This window comes from Palaemon carinicauda, chromosome 39, assembly GCF_036898095.1.
Source record: "Palaemon carinicauda isolate YSFRI2023 chromosome 39, ASM3689809v2, whole genome shotgun sequence".
Lineage (NCBI taxonomy): Eukaryota > Metazoa > Arthropoda > Malacostraca > Decapoda > Palaemonidae > Palaemon > Palaemon carinicauda.
Window position 1 is genome coordinate 53,446,968 of NC_090763.1, and position 13,650 is coordinate 53,460,617.

General features: G+C 35.7%; 2 protein-coding genes across 2 annotated transcripts in view; both read right to left on the minus strand.

Annotated features, from left to right (window-relative positions):
• The window catches only part of LOC137631404 (uncharacterized), a 52,562-nt gene extending 44,163 nt beyond the window's left edge, over window positions 1-8,399 (minus strand). Inside the window, exon 1 of the mRNA XM_068363171.1 lies at window positions 7,898-8,399. Within this exon, the coding sequence (XP_068219272.1) occupies window positions 7,898-8,399 (502 nt within the window). The remainder of the gene's footprint in view (window positions 1-7,897) is intronic.
• A 576-nt stretch (window positions 8,400-8,975) lies between these two features.
• Window positions 8,976-11,909, minus strand: LOC137631405 (uncharacterized). Its single transcript, XM_068363172.1, has 5 exons — window positions 11,451-11,909; window positions 11,031-11,342; window positions 10,041-10,742; window positions 9,621-9,932; window positions 8,976-9,332 (listed from the first exon to the last, which is right to left on the minus strand). The coding sequence occupies exons 1-5, from the start codon at window positions 11,907-11,909 to the stop codon at window positions 8,976-8,978; spliced, it is 2,142 nt and encodes a 713-aa protein (XP_068219273.1).
• Window positions 11,910-13,650: the final 1,741 nt, after the last annotated feature.

Below are 13,650 nucleotides of genomic sequence, written 5' to 3' on the forward strand. Positions count from 1 at the left end.
CAGGAATGGGACAATCATGGTGAAACGGGGTTCACGCCAAAAGAGAGAGAGAGAGAGAGAGAGATAGAGAGAGAGAGAGAGTGAGAGAGAGAGAGTAGAGAGAGAGAGTTTATAGCATCCTTGTTATTCTGTAGACATAACATATTGACTATCAGGAATGGAACAATCATGTAAACGGGGGTTCACGCGACGAGAGAGAGAGAGAGAGAGAGAGAGAGAGAGAGAGATTGTATAGAAATCCTTGTTTCTGTGACATAACATATTGACGATCAGAATGGAACAATCAATGTACACGGGGTTCACGCAAAAGAGAGAGAGAGAGAGAGAGAGCAGAGAGAGAGAGAGAGAGAGAGAGAGAGAGAGAGAGAGAGAGAGAGAGAGATTGTACAGAAATCCATGTTTTCTATAGACATAACATACTGACAATCAGGAATGAAACAGTCATGTAAACGGTTCACGTAACCCATATCGATTGACCTCCACGTGGTCTTGTTTCAATCCTCAAGGTTATCAACAGATAGTGAATCTTATCGATATATGGATCTATAAATAGTGGCCGAGAATGGAATTAGAAATGGAGAGGGTTTACTTGTGAAAAGCGGACTGAAATCAATATCAGATCTAATATTAGAGTTTGGTAGGCTTCCAAGGTCGTACAAGCTCTTGTCTTAGATTTATAAATATCACCATAACTCAGGAGCAATGTCTTTAATGTATTTAATTTTCTTTAATTTCCCTTAATAATTTCATGAATTGATTCTTTCACTTACCCGTGTTTGTTTACTCCTAAATATTCTTCTCCAAATACTTCTAATATGTCTCTTATATAAAGGGCAATATTCTTTCCAATAGACTATATATGCCTTTGGTCTTCTGACAATTACAGGTTAGCACCCCCCCCCCCAAAAAAAAAAAAACCGCATGGTAAGTAAAGTAAAGTGTTAGAGGGAATATGAGGCCTGGCGTGCATTTCTTAACTTATTCCAAAAAACCTTCACGAAGCCGTCCCTCTAATCTGTTAAATATTCATTGTATTTCTAATGAAACTTTCCAGTCAAGTAAAACTCGGTTCATATTCCAAAGAAATGGCTTTCGAGAGAAGCATAAAGGGAAGATTTTAGTTTCATTAATCTTCAGACGTTTCCCACAATATATTAGTGAAATATCTGTCTGTATATCCGTCTATAAGCTATCAAAAAACCTATTGATGGATTATAATAAAGAACTTAATACATTTTAATTTGAATGTAGATATGGAAATGAATGAGTTGAGGATATTTTTCCAGTGAAAAATATCTTAAAAACAATATAGATTGGTTTCTCTACATGAGGTCAACCAGCTCCCGCCCTTTTTCCAGTCATTGTCCCCACATTCGGTGGTGAAGTGTGGGACAGAGGTAGATGGAGAACGCTGGCCAGAAACATCGACCCCACATAAAAGTGGGAAAAGATGCAGACAAAGAAGAAGAAGAATAAGATTGGTTTCAATTAGATCCACATCCTCTGAAAAAAAACTGGGTTGAACTATAAGAACTGAAACGCCCACTTCAGGGCTCTTATAACCTTATGCGCATGACCCTTGTTTGGCCAATCGATGTGATAGCTTAGTGGGATCGCTGGTGACTCGCCAAGTGTGGGCCCAGAGTTAAGCCTTGGTCACAACTGGCATTGCACCACCTTACCCATGGTCTACGGCCACAATTCACAATATGGGATAAGGGTGATGCTTGTGCTCCTTTGTCATTTTGGAGTCCCAGAGAGCACGTAACTCTGTATGGTGACTGCTGATCGTGAGCAACAAATTCTATGGCACAACTGGCCGTGCACCACCCTATGTACAGTCTACGGACAAAAAGCACCATGTGTGTGATGCAAATACTCCTTTGCCAGTTTTTGAGCCTGCAGAGTGCATGTAACTTTGTACGGTGATTGCTGATCATGAGCAACAAATTCTATGGCACAACTGGCTGTGCACCACCCAGCGCCTGGTCTAAGGCCAAAACATCTTTAGAGCTTGCAGAGTGCACATAACTCTGTACTGCACCTGCTGGTCCTAAGCAACAAATTTTACAATACAATTGGCTGTGCACCCCCCTGTGCCTGGTCTAGAGCCAAAAGCCAGTTTTGGAGACTCCAGAGTGCCCATATCGCTGTAAGCTGACTGTTAATCATGAACAACAAACTCTACACAATGGTCCAAAACGTGAAAAAAGTAGTTGCGCTGTATTGTCAAAACAAGGCTACCGCAGTTACCCCCAAGACAGACATGCAAGTTTTGCAGAGACTGAGAAAAGAAACCCGTGTGAAATACAAAGTGAATGAGATGCAAGTCTACTGTGCTTTTTATGTGCTTTCATGCTGTCTCTCTGAATACTTCCATTTATACCATATGTGTGACATAGTTCTGACTCGCTTAGTATGACCTGTGCGAATTTAACACATCTCTAAAATTTCATGAGATGCCAAAAATTAACTCGCATCTCCCGTCCACCATGAACTTTCATCCATTCTTCAATCATCCATAAGATTCCTTAATTCATTTGCCCAATTTCTATTTACCCTCATTTCCTCATTCGTATTCATATTATTCTAACTTTCTCCTATTTACAACATTTTCAAAATCTCACCACCTCCTCCAGTTTTTCTTCATTGTCCCCATTCACAACAGTTTTTATATACAGCCTCGCACCTACTGCTCATGTTCTTTCTTTGACCTCCCCAATCACTCCATCCTTAAAGATGTTGAATAATAACTATGAACATATGACACCCCCTAATGTCAGACCAGCTTTCACACCACACCAATTACTCTCTTGCCTCTCTAATTTAATAAACACTCCACTTCCATCATAATAACTTTTGATGGCTCTTAATAACCTATCTTCTTTACCATATATTACCAGCACAATCAAAATTTTTCTCTATCAGTTCTATAAGAGGGTATTTGTAATTCCAAACACCTGCTTCAGGGCAATCGTTTGATTTACACACACCCTTTCTTGAATAGACACACCAAGTTCTCTTACTACTCAGTATTCTTCCTTTCTCAACCAAAATCTTACCATGCATCTTTCCTGTATACTCGTTATGTCACTTATATCGATACCTTCACTTCTATTTTCATGCATCAAAACAATTATGCTTCTCGCCCATTGCTTTGGGGCCTTTCCTTCATCTAGATTTACCTTACAAACCCTAGTCAGCTATTCATTTACATTATTACCAAAATAATTCAATATCTCACTTGTTACTTCATTAAAACAATTCAAACTACCTAAAATCCTAGCCCCACAATTCAAACAACCTTGCTATTGGAGGTACTCTTTTCCAGCACAAGGACATACAAAGATATACATGGACTTCACCAGGTAGCAGTTACAAAAACCAAACAGATCACAGAGCCATTGATAAAGAGAGAAGGTCTCTGAGAAATGTAAGAAGCTATAGAGGTAAAAATATTGGTAGTGATTCACCAACTCCTCATTACTACACTGAAATTAAAACTAAGCACCCAACAGAAATGTAGACAGATTACCTTAGTTTGATATGAATATGCTTCTAGAGGATGAGCACAGAGATAGCTTTGCAAATGAATGTAGGAATGGATTTGCAGTCTTAGAGACTTTAAGAGACGAAGAACAGACAATTAACAAATAATGGTGAGATATTAAGAACATGTATCAGTCAGTTAGTAGTGAGGTTTTGCGACATGCGGTCACAAAGCGAAGGCCATGGATATCAGATGATACTTGGGATACTATAAAAAGGAGACAAAGACAGAAATTGATTGCTAAAGGTTTTTGAGGAAGTTATGAAAATCACAGGGTAGAGCATGCTTATTCCAGTATTAATTGTGAGGTCAAAAGAAAAGCCAGGAATAACTGGAAAAAGTATTTAGACAGGAAAGCAAATACGACTGACAAAGCTATGAATTCAGGGAGTGGCAATCATTATCATCTCCTCCGATGCCTATTGACGCAAAGGGACTCAGGTTTCACCAGTCGTCTCTATCTTGAGCTTTTAAATCGATACTTCTCCATTCATCATCTACTACTTCACGCTTCATAGTCCTCAGCTATGTAGGAAGTGGGTATGGTGCAAGAATTGCTCATAAGATTATTAATGAAATCTCTACGGGGGCAAAGAAGAAAAATCATCTACCCATAAAAAGAGAGATGGATATGTTATGACAACAGAAGATGAAGAAAGGCAACGTTGAATGGAACACTTTAGTGAGGTCATAAATACGAGATATGAAAAGAATAATTTGATTAATATACCTAAAGCAAAGGAAGACCTTGATGTTCCCATGAATGAATTCAGTGTTTGAAGTCGAAGCTATCATTAAAAAAAACCAACAAGAGATGGAGAGCCCCTGGATACGATGGAATAACTTCCGAGATGGTATTTGCTGAAAATTAAGTGGCTCCCAGAATACTTACAAGATTATTTAGTTGAATATGGAGTGAAGAAACAAAACCTGAATAATTGGAGCTAGGAGTGTTGGTGAAATTAAAAAAAAAAAAAAAAAAAAAAAAAGAGCAATAATTAGCGGCACGCTTACATTAGTTGTCGTGAAAATATATAGCATGCTTATTCTAAAGAGACTGGATAAAATGACTGATGAAAAGTAAGAGATGAACAAGCAAGATTTAGAAAAGGTAGAAGTTAAAACTAACCAAATTTTCATTTTAAGACATGTTGTCCAGCAATGTGTAAAATATAAAAATCCACTTTTGATGACATTTGTGGACTAAGGAAATGCCTTTGATAGCGTGCACCAGCCAAGTGTGTGGAGAGTCCTGCTCTATTACGGAGTTCCTCTTAAATATGTAAATTTGATTAAGACTGTTCATGAGCATACCAAGGGCAAAGTTAATGTTAGTGGAGTCCTATTGAATGCATTTCTAGTTAAGAGGGGAGTACTCCAAGGGAATGTGTTGTCACCTACGGTGTTTATTCTCCTCGTGGATTTTGTAATGCATAGAACAGTTAGGGATGTTGGAGGATTGTACTGGATTGGTAATAGGAAATTAGCTGCCCTAGAGTAAGCTGATGATGCTGTCCTTATTAGCGGAACACCACAGGATTTGCAATGCTTGCTTACCAGAATCCATGAAATATCACAAGAGGTTGGGCTCAAGATAAATAGAAAAAAGACAGAGATGATGAGAACGGAATATACAATGGAAGATGATATATCATTGGAAGGAGAAAGGATCAACGAGGTAGAATCATTTAGATATTTAGGAACTATGATCTCTAATACAGGGTCTTTAGAATGGGAGTTTAATGAAAGATTGAAAAAAATTATATCAGACAACGGCTAGGTTATGGAAAATTTTGAAATCAAATTGCCTGAAACTACATACAAAAATCAGGCTGTATAACAATTTAGTAAGATCGGTGTTACTATATGAAAATGAATCATGGTATGACAATGAAACAATATCGAATAGATTTTGTAGATTTAAGAACAAAGCCCTAAGAAGAGTATTGGGAGTTAAATAGCAGAACAGGATTAGAAATGAAACTAAAAGAAAGATTACCCAAGTGCCATATGTGGATGAAATCATGGTGAGGGCTGGATGGAGATGGTTTGGGAATGCTCTCACATAAATTTAATATTGCTCGCTAAAAACTAAATGAATATTTTTAACATAAGCAATTTATGCATTTTCCCTACCCCTAATAAATGTTTACAGATTTACACTTATGTGACTAACCAAAACTTATATCTATGTGTTTGCCGCATATTAACTCCCACCACCCTACAACCGGCTAAATCAACATTTAAAGTTCCACTCCCTGTCTAGTTTCATTTCCATACTCGCATTGTATATTACCAGATTCTCCTGGACCCTCTTTGTTACTTAGATTGAATTTCTGTTTGTCCCCACCTTAGGGAAAATTTTAGTTAGCCTGCCCGGTTGTTTTGCTCCTGGCATACGGCATTTGACAGACCTGGAAACGAGTTCAGCTACGCCCCTACTCCATTGATTAACCGGTCGTATACTCAAACCACCCACTAATACTTAAATTAAATTTCTACCCTCTTCGAGATGCGAAACTCATTCAGCCAAGAGCCATACTTTTTTACCCAGATTATCCTTTGTAAATTTTATTGCCCTGACCTCTGCCCATCCCTGATTAGAAGACACTTATAACGTGTCCTCGAGTAGAAGGATTAAACACCTGTCTCAACGTTTTTTTCAATTGTAAACAGATTAACATTCCATTAACACCTGTATTTCCTCACCCTAAATTTTTCTTATATAGTTCAATCTTAGATTCGCCCTCTCTTGGCATTTCTACCCAATAGTGTTCGCTCATTCCAGACAGGACGCCATTTTGTCTACTATGGGTAATAGACGCATCTATGGGCGGACCTCGCAGCTTCACTACACCAAAACTGGAGTAGAAGACCCCACCTTCAAGAATGTCTACCCCATCCAAATCATAGACAGATTTAAACAGGACAGAAACGCTTTTATGAAGATAAGTCAATCAACAGAGTGCGTGTGGAGGCGGGCAACAGTGACATAGCCAATTGAATAACGTGTATACCGCACCATTTCGCTGTCTTTGTATGTTTTGAACTTTGTTTAATAGGATCTATCTCAATGTGCAAATCACTGTGTATTTCTGTCCTAACAAAAGAATAACATTCCAGTCTGAAAACCCTCCAAATGAAACCTCCCTCTATTACCAGCATCTATATGGTTAATTAAGATTGGTCCTTTGACAGACACACACCCCTTGTGTCAACACTGAACAATCGAAGTTAAAGGATCAAGGGTGTACACGTCAAAATGTACACAGTGATTCATGGATGATGTACTTAGTGTCCCCCTTTTGATCGTGGAGTAAAAATTGACCCCCCATTTCTATATCCCTCAAGAAAAGTGGATGCTGGGAGCCTTATCCACCACACTAAATTTCTAGTCTCACAATTCAAATAACCTAAATCCCTAGCAAAAAAAAAAAAAAAAAAAAAAAAAAAAAAAAAAAAAAAAAAAAACCCTAACCTCGAAATTCAAACAACCCAGAAACTGGCCTTACATTTCAAACAACCTAAAACTCTAGCCTCACAATTCAAACAAGCTTAAAGCCTCATTTCACTATTCACACCTCCTAAAACACTAGCCCCTCAATTCAAACAACCTAATACACTAGCCTCACCATTCAAACACCCTAATACACTAGCCTCACCATTCAAACAAGCTTAAAGCCTCATTTCACTATTCATACCACCTAAAACACTAGCCTCTCAATTCAAACAACCTAATACACTAGCCTCACCATTCAAACACCCTAATACACTAGCCTCGCAATTCAAACAACAGAAAACCATATCCCCACAATTCAATAAATTTAAAAACATGGCCAGACAGTTCAAACAAGTTAATATTCTAAAATACTAGTTCAAACCCAAAACCATAACCTCACAATATAAATGGCACAGAACCATAGCTTCATAATTCAAACAACTAAAAACCATAGCCTCACAATTCACATAACCTTAAAATCCTAGCCTCACAATTCAAACAATCTAAATCCATAGCCTCATAATTCAAAAAATCTAAATCCATAACCACACAGTTCAAACAACTTAACACCCTTTAATCATAGATCAAACCAATAACCTTAACCTCACAATTCAAATAGCATAGAACCAGAGCTTCATAATTCAAATAACTCAAAAACCATAGCCTCACAATTCAATTAACCTTTAAATCCTAGCCTCATAATTCAAACAATCTACATTCATAGCCTCACAATTCACATAACCTTAAAATTCTAGCCTCACAATTCAAACAATCTACATTCATAGCCTCACAATTCAAATAACCTTAAAATTCTAGCCTCACAATTCAAACAGAAATTCTAGCCTCACAATTCAAACAATCTAAATCCATAGCCTCATAATTCAAACAAACTAAATCCATAGCCTCGTAATTCAAACAAACTAAATCCATAGCCTCATAATTCAAACAAACTAAATCCATAGCCTCGTAATTCAAAAAAACTAAATCCATAGCCTCACAATTCAAACAATCTAAATCCATAGCCTCACAATTCAAACAAACTAAATCCATAGCCTCACAATTCAAACAATCTAAATCCATAGCCTCACAATTCAAACAATCTAAATCCATAGCCTCACAATTCAAACAAACTAAATTCATAGCCTCACAATTCAAACAAACTAAATCCATAGCCTCGTAATTCAAACAATCTAAATCCATGGCCTCACAATTCAAACAATCTAAATCCATAGCCTCATAATTCAAACACTCTAAATCCATAGCCTCATAATTCAAACAAACTAAATCCATAGCCTCGTAATTCAAACAATCTAAATCCATAGCCTCATAATTCAAACAAACTAAATCCATAGCCTCTTAATTCAAACAAACTAAATCCATAGCCTCACAATTCAAACAATCTAAATCCATAGCCTCACAATTCAAACAATCTAATTCCATGGCCTCATAATTCAAACAAACTAAATCCATAGCCTCATAATTCAAACAAACTAAATCCATAGCCTCATAATTCAAACAAACTAAATCCATGGCCTCACAGTTCAAACAATCTAATTCCATGGCCTCATAATTCAAACAAACTAAATCCATGGCCTCACAATTCAAACAATCTAATTCCATGGCCTCATAATTCAAACAAACTAAATCCATAGCCTCATAATTCAAACAATCTAAATCCATAGCCTCATAATTCAAACAAACTAAATCCATAGCCTCACAATTCAAACAAACTAAATCCATAGCCTCACAGTTCAAACAATCTAAATCCATAGCCTCACAATTCAAACAAACTAAATCCATAGCCTCATAATTCAAACACTCTAAATCCATAGCCTCATAATTCAAACAAACTAAATCCATAGCCTCATAATTCAAACAAACTAAATCCATAGCCTCATAATTCAAACAAACTAAATCCATAGCCTCTTAATTCAAACAAACTAAATCCATAGCCTCACAATTCAAACAATCTAAATCCATAGCCTCACAATTCAAACAATCTAATTCCATGGCCTCATAATTCAAACAAACTAAATCCATAGCCTCATAATTCAAACAAACTAAATCCATAGCCTCATAATTCAAACAATCTAATTCCATAGCCTCATAATTCAAACAAACTAAATCCATGGCCTCACAGTTCAAACAATCTAATTCCATGGCCTCATAATTCAAACAAACTAAATCCATAGCCTCACAATTCAAACAATCTAATTCCATGGCCTCATAATTCAAACAAACTAAATCCATAGCCTCATAATTCAAACAATCTAAATCCATAGCCTCATAATTCAAACAATCTAAATCCATAGCCTCATAATTCAAACAAACTAAATCCATAGCCTCACAATTCAAACAAACTAAATCCATAGCCTCACAATTCAAACAATCTAAATCCATAGCCTCATAATTCAAACAAACTAAATCCATAGCCTCATAATTCAAACAAACTAAATCCATAGCCTCACAATTCAAACAATCTAAATCCATAGCCTCATAATTCAAACAAACTAAATCCATAGCCTCATAATTCAAACAATCTAAATCCATAGCCTCACAATTCAAACAAACTAAATCCATAGCCTCATAATTCAAACAAACTAAATCCATAGCCTCACAATTCAAACAATCTAATTCCATGGCCTCACAATTCAAACAAACTAAATCCATAGCCTCATAATTCAAACAAATTAAATCCATAGCCTCACAATTCAAACAATTTAATTCCATGGCCTCATAATTCAAACAAACTAAATCCATAGCCTCACAAGTCAAACAATCTAAATCCATAGCCTCATAATTCAAACAATCTAAATCCATAGCCTCATAATTCAAACAAACTAAATCCATAGCCTCACAATTCAAACAATCTAATTCCATGGCCTCATAATTCAAACAAACTAAATCCATAGCCTCATAATTCAAACAAACTAAATCCATAGCCTCGTAATTCAAACAATCTAAATCCATAGCCTCATAATTCAAACAAACTAAATCCATAGCCTCATAATTCAAACAAACTAAATCCATAGCCTCATAATTCAAACAAACTAAATCCATAGCCTCACAATTCAAACAATCTAATTCCATGGCCTCATAATTCAAACAAACTAAATCCAAAGCCTCACAAGTCAAACAAACTAAATCCATAGCCTCACAATTCAAACAATCTAATTCCATAGCCTCATAATTCAAACAAACTAAATCCATAGCCTCATAATTCAAACAATCTAAATCCATAGCCTCACAATTCAAACAAACTAAATCCATAGCCTCATAATTCAAACAAACTAAATCCATAGCCTCACAATTCAAACAATCTAATTCCATGGCCTCACAATTCAAACAAACTAAATCCATAGCCTCATGATTCAAACAAATTAAATCCATAGCCTCACAATTCAAACAATTTAATTCCATGGCCTCATAATTCAAACAAACTAAATCCATAGCCTCATAATTCAAACAAACTAAATCCATAGCCTCATAATTCAAACAATCTAATTCCATAGCCTCACAATTCAAACAAACTAAATCCATGGCCTCACAGTTCAAACAATCTAATTCCATGGCCTCATAATTCAAACAAACTAAATCCATAGCCTCACAATTCAAACAATCTAATTCCATGGCCTCATAATTCAAACAAACTAAATCCATAGCCTCATAATTCAAACAATCTAAATCCATAGCCTCATAATTCAAACAATCTAAATCCATAGCCTCATAATTCAAACAAACTAAATCCATAGCCTCACAATTCAAACAAACTAAATCCATAGCCTCACAATTCAAACAATCTAAATCCATAGCCTCATAATTCAAACAAACTAAATCCATAGCCTCATAATTCAAACAAACTAAATCCATAGCCTCACAATTCAAACAATCTAAATCCATAGCCTCATAATTCAAACAAACTAAATCCATAGCCTCATAATTCAAACAATCTAAATCCATAGCCTCACAATTCAAACAAACTAAATCCATAGCCTCATAATTCAAACAAACTAAATCCATAGCCTCACAATTCAAACAATCTAATTCCATGGCCTCACAATTCAAACAAACTAAATCCATAGCCTCATAATTCAAACAAATTAAATCCATAGCCTCACAATTCAAACAATTTAATTCCATGGCCTCATAATTCAAACAAACTAAATCCATAGCCTCACAAGTCAAACAATCTAAATCCATAGCCTCATAATTCAAACAATCTAAATCCATAGCCTCATAATTCAAACAAACTAAATCCATAGCCTCACAATTCAAACAATCTAATTCCATGGCCTCATAATTCAAACAAACTAAATCCATAGCCTCATAATTCAAACAAACTAAATCCATAGCCTCGTAATTCAAACAATCTAAATCCATAGCCTCATAATTCAAACAAACTAAATCCATAGCCTCATAATTCAAACAAACTAAATCCATAGCCTCATAATTCAAACAAACTAAATCCATAGCCTCACAATTCAAACAATCTAATTCCATGGCCTCATAATTCAAACAAACTAAATCCAAAGCCTCACAAGTCAAACAAACTAAATCCATAGCCTCACAATTCAAACAATCTAATTCCATAGCCTCATAATTCAAACAAACTAAATCCATAGCCTCACAATTCAAACAATCTAATTCCATAGCCTCATAATTCAAACAAACTAAATCCATAGCCTCACAATTCAAACAATCTAAATCCATAGCCTCAGAATTTAAACAAACTAAATCCATAGCCTCACAATTCAAACAATCTAAATCCATAGCCTCATAATTCAAACAAACTAAATCCATAGCCTCACAAGTCAAACAATCTAATTCCATAGCCTCATAATTCAAACAAACTAAATCCATAGCCTCACAATTCAAATAACATTAAAATCCTAGCCTCATAATTCAAACAATCTAAATCCATAGCCTCATAATTCAAATAGCATAGAACCACAGCTTCATAATTCAAACAACTAAAACCCATAGCCTTACAATTCAAATAACCTTAAAATCCTAGCCTCACAATTCAAACAATCTAAATCCATAGCCTTACAGTTCAAACAACTCAACACCTTAGAATCATAATTCAAACCAGAAACCATAGAACCACAATTCAAAGGGCATAAAACTATAGCTTTATGATTCAAAAAACTCAAAACTATAGCCTCACAATTAAAAAAAACTCAAAACTATAGACTCACAATTCAAAAAACTCAAAACTATAGCCTCACAATTCAAAGAACAGAAAACCAGATCCTCACAACTCAAACAGCCGCCCGTTGAGATACTACCGCAAGAGAGTTAGGGGGGTCCTTTGACTGGCCAGACAGTACCATATTGGATCCTTCTCTCTGGTTACGGTTCTTTCCCTTTGCCTATACAGACACCGAATAGTCTGGCCTATTCTTTACAGATTCTCCTCTGTCCTCATACACCTGACAATACTGAGATTACCAAACAATTCTTCTTCACCCAAGGGGTAAAATACGGCAATGTAATTGTTCAGTGGCTACTTTTCTCTTGGTAAGGGTAGAAGAGACTCTTTAGCTATGGTAAGCAGCTCTTCTAGGAGAAGGACACACCAAAATCAAACCATTGTTCTCTAGTCTTGGGTAGTGCTATAGCCTCTGTACCATGGTCTTCCACTGTCTTGGGTTAGAGTTCTCTTGCTTGAGGGTACACTCCGGCACACTGTTTTATCTAGTGTCTCTTTCTCTTGTTTTGTTGAAGTTTTTATTGTTTATATAGGAAATATTTATTTCAATGTTGTTACTATTCTTAAAATATTTTATTTTTCCTTGTTTCCTTTCCTCACTGTGCTATTTTCCCTGTTGGGGCCCCTGGCATTATAGCATCCTGCTTTTCCAACCAGGGTTGTAGCTTAGCATTTAATAATAATAATAATAATAATAATAATAATAATAATAATAATGATAATAATAAACCTTCACCTCACAGTTCAACCAACCTAATACACTAGCATCCCAATTCAAACAACCTAAAACCAGATCCCCATAATTCAAACAATCTAAATCCATTGCCACAATTTAACGCCCTAGAATCATAGTTCAAACCAAAAACCATAGCCTCACAATTCAAATAGCATGGAACTATATATTCATAATTCAAACACCTCAAAACTATACACAATTGAAATAATCTTAAAATCCTAGCCTCACAATTCAAACAACATAAAACCAGATCCTCACAATTTAAACATCCTTAAACCCTCATCTAACGGTTTTATTATAGTTACGGACAGAAAATATTTTCTACTAAAAAAACAGGTGTTTCCTATGGAAAAACATCCGTTTTCTTCAAAAATTATAATTATTTTTACTACAAATAAAAACTTAATTATCTAATAAATAATAATCAATGAGCTTAGCGTACACAGCTCAGCATGTACCGCTTACCAGTAGAGACTGATATTTTTTTTTTTCACAAGCGAAGCGAGCTCACAGAGGAGCACAAACCATTAGATTTGTAGAAAAATATTCCCATTCTTAGACGGTCTAACAGGATTTTGGTTTATTTCCTGCTGAAGTGAACGTGAAATTCAGTAAAAACAAATTATTTACTAAAGGAAAAACTATTTCTGCTC

Bases quoted from the DNA above. Each gene is read 5' to 3' on its own strand.
- LOC137631405 (XM_068363172.1), bottom strand. From the start codon at position 11,909: ATGGATTTAGTTTGTTTGAATTATGAGGCTATGGAATTAGATTGTTTG. The intron at 11,343-11,450 runs GTTTGTTTGAAT...TTGAATTATGAG, and splicing joins ATTATGAGGCTATGGATTTA to GCCATGGAATTAGATTGTTT. The intron at 10,743-11,030 runs GTTTGTTTGAAT...TTGAATTATGAG, and splicing joins ATTATGAGGCTATGGATTTA to GCTATGGATTTAGATTGTTT.